At 50.5% G+C, this 9576-nt stretch overlaps 1 protein-coding gene across 1 annotated transcript in view; it reads right to left on the minus strand.

Annotated features, from left to right (window-relative positions):
- TRUB1 (TruB pseudouridine synthase family member 1) overlaps positions 1-7475 on the minus strand; it is a 36340-nt gene extending 28865 nt beyond the window's left edge. Inside the window, exons 1-2 of the mRNA XM_089653037.1 lie at positions 7318-7475; positions 1693-1785 (exon numbers count right to left, since the gene is read on the minus strand). Coding sequence (XP_089509163.1) covers positions 1693-1785; positions 7318-7426 — 202 coding nt within the window. The 5' untranslated portion in view covers positions 7427-7475. The remainder of the gene's footprint in view (positions 1-1692; positions 1786-7317) is intronic.
- Between the last annotated feature and the right edge of the window lie 2101 nt (positions 7476-9576).

Genomic DNA, 9576 nt, shown 5'->3' on the forward strand with positions numbered 1-9576 from the left:
GTGGAATCCACCAATGCCCTGTATACACCTAGAGCCACATAAAACATGGGCAGATTCTTCAGCCTGTCAGAGCCTAAAGATAATCTGTCTAATGAATAAAAACACAGGGACTGCCAGAGCGGACTTCCTGAAAATGCTAGGTGCCTGGCTGGCATGCTGACACTCATGGGGTTGATTTACTAAAACTGGAGAGTGCAAAATCTGGTGCAGCTCTGCATAGAAACCAATCAGCTTCCAGCTTTTATTGACAAAGCATAATTTAATGTGCTGAAGCTAGATGCTCATTGGCTACCATACACAGCTGCACCAAATTCTAAGCGCCCCAGTTTTAGTAAATCTATCCCTAAAGCAGGCCATTCATGGGTCGAAATCCGAACGATTTTTCAATTGACAATTGAAAACATTGTTCATCTGTAATCCGATGGTGCCACCAGTGATTTCGAAAATCGGTCGTTTTGACACAAATTTTCCAGCATGCCCGATAAACGAAATGGGGAGGAACCACGAAAATCGGCCGGTGCCATTGCTCCACTAACAGAGCAAAAATCGTCCAATTATCGAACGAAAAATAGTTTGAAAATCGAGCCATGTATGACCGGCCTTAGAGCCCAGCGCTTCTTGGTTCACTGACCTGGGCAATGACAAAGCCATAATGAAGTTAAAATGCCATATGTCGCGCATATTCGCATTTTTTTTTGTCACGCTACACGCATAGGGAAGCCCTTTTATTTCCATGGGCTGCCCTATCCATGGCAAAGTAGTTCAGACACCGTTTTGAGCTTCACACATTTTTTACGTGAAAAACGTGCATCTGTTTTGCCATTAACACTGAATAGTAGCGCATGCGCAACACGTGTTTTAGCACAGTTTTGAAAACGTTGTAGTGTGAATGCAGTCTCAGAAAGTATGAAATCCAGACATCAGGCATTTTCAGAAGGTGGTCAGCAATGGCAGGATTTCCGTTCTTCTCATGACAGGTTTCTTCCAAAAGGGAAGGAGGTAGAATGTGTAAAAAGCCTCACATGGAAGCTGCCATCCTCTCTCTATCTCGCTCTCTTTTTGCCTTTACATGCCAGTCCAGTGGCAGTGAAGTTGAACCATCCCTGTTTTGGATCTATTGTGATGCTGGAAGTCTGGCCACTGGCTGCTCCCACCCAAAGATTTTCACACAGGCCTTAACCGCAGGTTCACACCTAAGTGTTTTCCACAAAACGCAGTACAGTCCACTTAACATGATTTCCTATAGAACACGGTCACATCTTCGCATTTTCACCCAGTGCGTTTTTTAGGAAAGGGTCAGGGACTTTATTGAAGTTGCGTTTTTGGTTCTATAAACTTCAATGGAAATGCTGCAGAAAAGCATGTAGTGCATTTTTGCTTTTTAAATCTGCCTAGCAACAAGATAAATAATAATAATAAAAAAAAAAACGCAACACAAAATGCAATGTGGAAATGGCTCAAATGCAAACTGCATAGGTGTGAACCTAGCCTAAACCAGAGGGGAAATCATTTTCCTGCACACAGCCCACTTCCAGTCTGTAGCCCTAGTGGAGGGCACGTGAGACTATTCCATATTCAGTGTGGCGCCCCTCCAGTCCCCTATAGGTGGGTACAATTATACCCACTATCTACAAACTCTGTATAAATTCTTTGCAGCCCGATTCATCCAAAATCCCCCCTGCAGATGCTCACCCAGCACGCCGGAGGCAGTGCTATCCAGGGTTCCGCCATGTCCAAGTTTTAGCGTCTGCTTCCTCCTTTTCCCATGTTCCTTTAGACCGGCCTCTGCAAGTTGGAGACAAGCACAGTGAGTTCACAATGTCCTCTAATGGTATCAGAGGTTTAAAAAGGCTCTCCATCCTAAAGGTGATATTTAGGTTATAGGTGGAGTCTGGAGGGATGAGTTCTTCTATTATAAGTTTCTCTCTCTCAGAGATTCCAGTGGAGATACTCCTGCCATTGTCTGGCTCCACTCCTGTAAGCCTTGTGTGTATTGTAGACCATTGTATTATTCCTGGCTGTGTCTTGCTTTAAACAAAAGGTACAGACTTTATTATTATTATTATTATACAGTATTTATAAAGCGCCAATAGTTCACTCAGCGCTGTACATTACAAAGGGGGACAGAACATGTGACAGAACAATACCAATACAATGCAAAACATGAGGGGATCGAGGGCCCTGCTCTTTCGAGCTTACAATCTAGAAGGGATGGGATAGTGGTACAGGAGGAGATAGCTGTGGGGGATGGAGTGGTAGGAAGAGTGGAGGAGGTCAGCAAGTTAGCAAGGGGTGAGGTAGGCTTCCCTGAAGAGATGGGTTTTCAGGGTGCGCCTAAAGGAGAGGAGAGTAGGTGATAATCTGATAGGTTGGGGCAGGGAGTTCCAGAGGATGGGTGACACCCTGGAGAAGTCCTGGAGGCGGGCATGGGAGGAGGAGACCAGGGAACTAGAGAGAAGGAGGTCTTGTGAGGAGCGGAGTGTGCGTGCTGGGCGGTACTTGGATATTAGGTCAGTGATGTAGTTCGGGGCAGTATGGTGGACAGCTTTGTACGTCAGTGTTAGGATTTTAAATTTGATCCGTTGCGCAATCGGAAGCCAGTGGAGGGATTGGCAGAGGGGGGTGGCGGAAATGGAGCGGTTGGAAAGGTGAATGAGTCTGGCAGCCGTATTCAGGATCAACTGAAGCGGGGATAGCCAGCGGCGAGGCAGGCCAGTGAGGAGGGAGTTGCAGTAGTCGAGTCGTGATATGATGAGGGAGTGGATGAGCTGTTTAGTGGTTTCTGGGGTTAGGAACGTGCGGATTTTGGCGATGTTGCGGAGGTGGAGTCTGCACGAGTTTGTTAAAGATTGGACTTGGGGCTGGAAGGATAGGTTGGAGTCCAGAAAGACTTGAAAGGATTCCAATCTGAATACCTTTTCCAGATCCATGGTTCATAAGTCAAAAGTATTCAAAGTTAGAGGAATGCAGGCTGGAGAACCTCCAGCATCTGTTAGCTCTTTCCTCCCTATCCTAGATGTCTCTGGCCTACTTGTATGGATTGTACCTGCCCACATTTCTGTGTTACAGCTACTCCGGTTACATTTTCCATTATACAAGTAAAAACTTCAGCAAGGACGGTTGGAACCTCTCACAATGTACACAACAGTTGTGCAAACCCAGGAACTCATAATGGGCACAGCAGGTGTACAGACCCGGGAACTCAGTGCAGAGATGGTGGGAACCCCTCATAATAGGTACAGCAGGTATGCAGACCCGGGAACCCCTCATAATGGGCACAGCAGGTGTGCAGACCCGGGAACCCCTCATAATGGGCACAGCAGGTGTGCAGACCCGGGAACCCCTCATAATGGGCACAGCAGGTGTGCAGACCCGGGAACCCCCTCATAATGGGCACAACAGGTGTGCAGACCCAGGAACCCCTCATAATGGGCACAACAGGTGTGCAGACCCGGGAACCCCTCATAATGGGCACAACAGGTGTGCAGACCCGGGAACCCCTCATAATGGGCACAGCAGGTATGCAGACCCGGGAACCCCTCATAATAGGCACAGCAGGTGTGCAGACCCGGGAACCCCTCATAATGGGCACAGCAGGTGTGCAGACCCGGGAACCCCTCATAATGGGCACAGCAGGTATGCAGACCCGGGAACCCCTCATAATGGGCACAGCAGGTATGCAGACCCGGGAACCCCTCATAATGGGCACAGCAGGTGTGCAGACCCGGGAACCCCTCATAATGGGCACAGCAGGTGTACAGACCCGGGAACCCCTCATAATGGGCACAGCAGGTGTACAGATCCAAGAACTCAGTGCAGAGATGGTGTGAACCCCTCATAAATGGCACAGCAGATGTGCAGACCCAGGAACTCAGTGCAGAGATGGTGGGAACCCCTGATAAAAGGGCACAGCAGGTGTGCAGACCCAAGAACTCAGTGCAGCGGTGTAGGGAACCCCTCAAAATGGGCACAGCAGGTGGGCAGACCCAGGGACCCTGTGCAGAGATGGTGGGAACCCCTCATAAAAGGCACAGCAGATGTGCAGACCCGGGAACCCCTCATAATGGGCACAGCAGGTGTGCGGACACGGGAACTCAGTGCAGGGATGGTGGGAACTCCTCATAATGGGCAGAGCAGATGTACAGACCCAGAAACCCCCTCATAATGGGCACAGCAGGTGTGCAGACCCAGGAACACCTCATAATGGGCACAGCAGGTGTGCAGACCCGGAAACCCATCATAATGGGCACAACAGGTGTGAAGACCCGGGAACCCCTCGTAATGGGCACAGCAGGTATGCAGACCCGGGAACCCCTCGTAATGGGCACAGCAGGTGTGCAGACCCGGGAACCCCTCATAATGGGCACAGCAGGTGTGCAGACCCGGGAACCCCTCATAATGGGCACAGCAGGTATGCAGACCTGGGAACCCCTCATAATGGGCACAGCAGGTGTGCAGACCTGGGAACCCCTCATAATGGGCACAGCAGGTGTGCAGACCTGGGAACCCCTCATAATGGGCACAGCAGGTGTGCAGACCCGGGAACCCCTCATAATGGGCACAGCAGGTGTGCAGACCCGGGAACCCCTCATAATGGGCACAGCAGGTGTGCAGACCCGGGAACCCCTCATAATGGGCACAGCAGGTGTGCAGACCCGGGAACCCCTCATAATGGGCACAGCAGGTATGCAGACCTGGGAACCCCTCATAATGGGCACAGCAGGTGTGCAGACCCGGGAACCCCTCATAATGGGCACAGCAGGTGTGCAGACCTGGGAACCCCTCATAATGGGCACAGCAGGTGTGCAGACCCGGGAACCCCTCATAATGGGCACAGCAGGTGTACAGACCCGGGAACCCCTCATAATGGGCACAGCAGGTGTACAGATCCAAGAACTCAGTGCAGAGATGGTGTGAACCCCTCATAAATGGCACAGCAGATGTGCAGACCCAGGAACTCAGTGCAGAGATGGTGGGAACCCCTGATAAAAGGGCACAGCAGGTGTGCAGACCCAAGAACTCAGTGCAGCGGTGTAGGGAACCCCTCAAAATGGGCACAGCAGGTGGGCAGACCCGGGGACCCTGTGCAGAGATGGTGGGAACCCCTCATAAAAGGCACAGCAGATGTGCAGACCCGGAAACCCCTCATAATGGGCACAGCAGGTGTGCGGACACGGGAACTCAGTGCAGGGATGGTGGGAACTCCTCATAATGGGCAGAGCAGATGTACAGACCCAGAAACCCCCTCATAATGGGCACAGCAGGTGTGCAGACCCGGGAACACCTCATAATGGGTACAGCAGGTGTACAGACCTGGGTACTTAGTGCAGAGATGGTGGGAACCTCTCATACAGGGACACAGGAGGTGTGCAGACCCAGGAACTCAGTGCAGGGATGTAAGAAACCCCTCATAAAGGGCACAGCAGGTGAGGAGACCCAGGAACTCAGTGCAGAGATGGTGGGAACCCTTCATAATGGGCACAGCAGGTGTGCAGACCCGGGAACCCCTCATAATGGGCACAGCAGGTGTGCAGACCTGGGAACCCCTCATAATGGGCACAGCAGGTGTGCAGACCTGGGAACCCCTCATAATGGGCACAGCAGGTGTGCAGACCCGGGAACTAGATTGTAAGCTCGAAAGAGCAGGGCCCTCAATCCCCTCATGTTTTGCATTGTATTGGTATTGTTCTGTCACATGTTCTGTCCCCCTTTGTAATGTACAGCGCTGAGCGAACTATTGGTGCTTTATAAATACTGTATAATAAATAATAATAACTCAGTGCAGGGAACTCTTCATAATGGGCACAGCAGGTGTACAGACCCAGAAACCCCCTCATAATGGGCACAGCAGATGTGCAGACCCAGAAACCCCCTCATAATGGGCACAGCAGGTGTACAGACCCAGAAACCCCCTCATAATAGGCACAGCAGATGTGCAGACCCAGAAACCCCCTCATAATGGACACAGCAGGTGTACAGACCCAGAAACCCCCTCATAATGGGCACAGCAGGTGTGCAGACCCGGGAACACCTCATAATGGGTACAGCAGGTGTACAGACCTGGGTACTTAGTGCAGAGATGGTGGGAACCTCTCATACAGGGACACAGGAGGTGTGCAGACCCAGGAACTCAGTGCAGGGATGTAAGAAACCCCTCATAAAGGGCACAGCAGGTGAGGAGACCCAGGAACTCAGTGCAGAGATGGTGGGAACCCCTCATAATGGGCACAGCAGGTGTGCAGACCCGGGAACCCCTCATAATGGGCACAGCAGGTGTGCAGACCTGGGAACCCCTCATAATGGGCACAGCAGGTGTGCAGACCCGGGAACTAGATTGTAAGCTTGAAAGAGCAGGGCCCTCGATCCCCTCATGTTTTGCATTGTATTGGTATTGTTCTGTCACATGTTCTGTCCCCCTTTGTAATGTACAGCGCTGAGCGAACTATTGGCGCTTTATAAATACTGTATAATAAATAATAATAACTCAGTGCAGGGAACTCTTCATAATGGGCACAGCAGATGTGCAGACCCAGAAACCCCCTCATAATGGGCACAGCAGGTGTACAGACCCAGAAACCCCCTCATAATGGGCACAGCAGGTGTACAGACCCAGAAACCCCCTCATAATGGGCACAGCAGGTGTACAGACCCAGAAACCCCCTCATAATGGGCACAGCAGGTGTACAGACCCAGAAACCCCCTCATAATGGGCACAGCAGGTGTACAGACCTGGGTACTTAGTGCAGAGATGGTGGGAACCCCTCATAAAGGACACAGAAAGTGTGCAGACCCAGGAACTCAGTGCAGGGGTGTAAGGAACCCCTCATAAAGGGCACAGCAGGTGAGGAGACCCAGGAAGTCAGTGCAGAGATGGTGGGAACCCCTCATAATGGGCACAGCAGGTGTGCAGTCCTGGCGCAGGGTTCTCCCCAATAGAGTCCCTGAGAGAAAGAAGAGTCATTAGTGGTATAAAGCATAGGCACACTATGGGAAACCTCTTGGGCCCTCTGACACTTTTCCATTCTGGTGGGTTATAATGCACATTAAGGTCTCTGGATTGGCTCTCATTGCAGCAAAATGGCCAAAATAGCCCCCACCTGCACCTCTTGTGTCCCATGCAGAGCTACATTACCATGCGTTCTCATGCATTATCTCAGTGTGTTGGGCTATCACTAGAAATGAATGGCAATGTACTAACACATGCACTGTGCACTTTCCTGTTGTCACAACATATAGGGGGACCTTCAGGAAGGTACATAATAAATACACATCCTATAAAGAGGAGATTCATACAGATAATCATCCCCTCCCCCCTACCTTTCAGCAGCTTCTGCTTCAGCTCATTCAGGTTGTGGGCAGAAGTTGTCCCTTTAGGTTTGTAGACACAGAAGATCCCATTCAGGGACAGCAGTTTTGCAGCAGCCATGCCTTCTCCTGGAGGCAACACAACTCTGACATCATCAATAGGAGCCAAGGCCAGGGGGATTCTGGGAGTCGTAGTCTTCCAAGCAGACAGAAGACACAACAGCTCTCGTGTAATGAGTGAATCCGGTTTTCCATATTACACCCCTCGCTGCTCTGATGTGTGAAGGGAATGAAAAATATAATGGTGATGTTTTTGCATTTTCTCTCCTGCGGAAATTAAATTTAAATTAATAAACATGCTGCACATCAAAAGTCCTCCATCACATCAGACCGAAGTCCTATCATACTAGAGGAGCCCATCGTATCAGACCGAAGTCTTCATATCATACTAGAGGAGCCCATCATATCAGACCGAAGTCCTCATATCATACTAGAGGAGCCCATCGCATCAGACCGAGGTCCTCACATCATACTAGAGTAGCCCATCATATCAGACCGAAGTCCTCACATCATACTAGAGGAGCCCATCATATCAGACCGAAGTCCTCACATCATACTAGAGGAGCCCATCATATCAGACCGAGGTCCTCACATCATACTAGAGGAGCCCATCCTATCAGACCGAGGTCCTCACATCATACTAGAGGAGCCCATCGCATCAGATCGAAGTCCTCATATCAAACTAGAGGAGCCCATCGCATCAGATCGAAGTCCTCATATCATACTAGAGGAGCCCATCGCATCAGACCGAGGTCCTCACATCATACTAGAGGAGCCCATCCTGTCAGACCGAGGTCCTCACATCATACTAGAGGAGCCAATCGCATCAGATCGAAGTCCTCATATCATACTAGAGGAGCCAATCGCATTAGACCGAAGTCCTCATATCATACTAGAGGAGCCCATCGCATCAGACCGAGGTCCTCACATCAAACTAGAGGAGCCCATCATATCAGACCGAGGTCCTCATATCATACTAGAGGAGGCCATTGCATCAGATCAAAGTCCTTATATCATACTAGAGGAGCCCATCGCATCAGATCGAAGTCCTCATATCATACTAGAGGAGCCCATCGCATCAGACCGAAGTCCTCATATCATACTAGGGGAGCCCATCGCATCAGACCGAGGTCCTCACGTCAAACTAGAGGAGCCCATCATATCAGACCGAGGTCCTCATATCATACTAGAGGAGACCATCATATCAGACCAAGGTCCTCATATCATACTAGAGGAGCCCATCATATCAGACCGAGGTCCTCATATCATACTAGAGGAGCCCATCATATCAGACCGAGGTCCCCATATCATACTAGAGGAGCCCATCGCATCAGACCGAGGTCCTCATATCATACTAGAGGAGCCCATCATATCAGACCGAGGTCCCCATATCATACTAGAGGAGCCCATCGCATCAGACCGAGGTCCTCATATCATACTAGAGGAGCCCATCCTGTCAGACCAAGGTCCTCACATCATACTAGAGGAGCCCATCGCGTCAGCCCGAGGTCCCAATATCATACTAGAGGAGCCCATCGCATCAGACCGAGGTCCTCATATCATACTAGAGGAGCCCATCACGTCAGCCCGAGGTCCTCATATCATACTAGAGGAGCCCATCGCATCAGAAGCCATCCCTGCATGTCAGACTCCACCCCCCATATCACATCAGAAGTCATCCCTTCACATCCGACCCCCCCACCCCATATCACATCAGAAGTCACCCCTTCACATCAGACCCCCCCCCCATATCACATCAGTAGTCACCCCTTCACATCAGACCCCCCCCCATATCACATCAGAAGTCACCCCTTCACATCAGACCCCCCCATATCACATTAGTAGTCACCCCTGCACATCAGAGATCATCCCTTCACAATAGATCCCATCCATTTCTCATCAGAAGTCATCCTTTCACATCAGACACCACCCCCACCCCACCCCATATCACATCAGGAGTTATCCCTCCACATTATAAGTCATTCCATCACACCAGAAGTCATCCCTTCATGTCAGAAGATCCCATCATATCAGAAGTCCTCTTTTCATATCAGAAGACCCCATTACATCAGAACTTGGCATCCCTTCACATGAGAAGCCCCCCCTCCCCAATTCACATCAGAAGCCCCTCATCATAACAGGAGTCACCCCATCACATCAGAAGTACTCATATCATACCAGAAGAGCCCATCACATCAGAAGTCACCCCTG

The sequence above is a fragment of the Staurois parvus genome, unplaced genomic scaffold (genome assembly GCF_062004578.1).
Source record: "Staurois parvus isolate SC_StPar_1 unplaced genomic scaffold, SC_StPar_1.0 ptg000697l, whole genome shotgun sequence".
NCBI classification, from domain to species: domain Eukaryota; kingdom Metazoa; phylum Chordata; class Amphibia; order Anura; family Ranidae; genus Staurois; species Staurois parvus.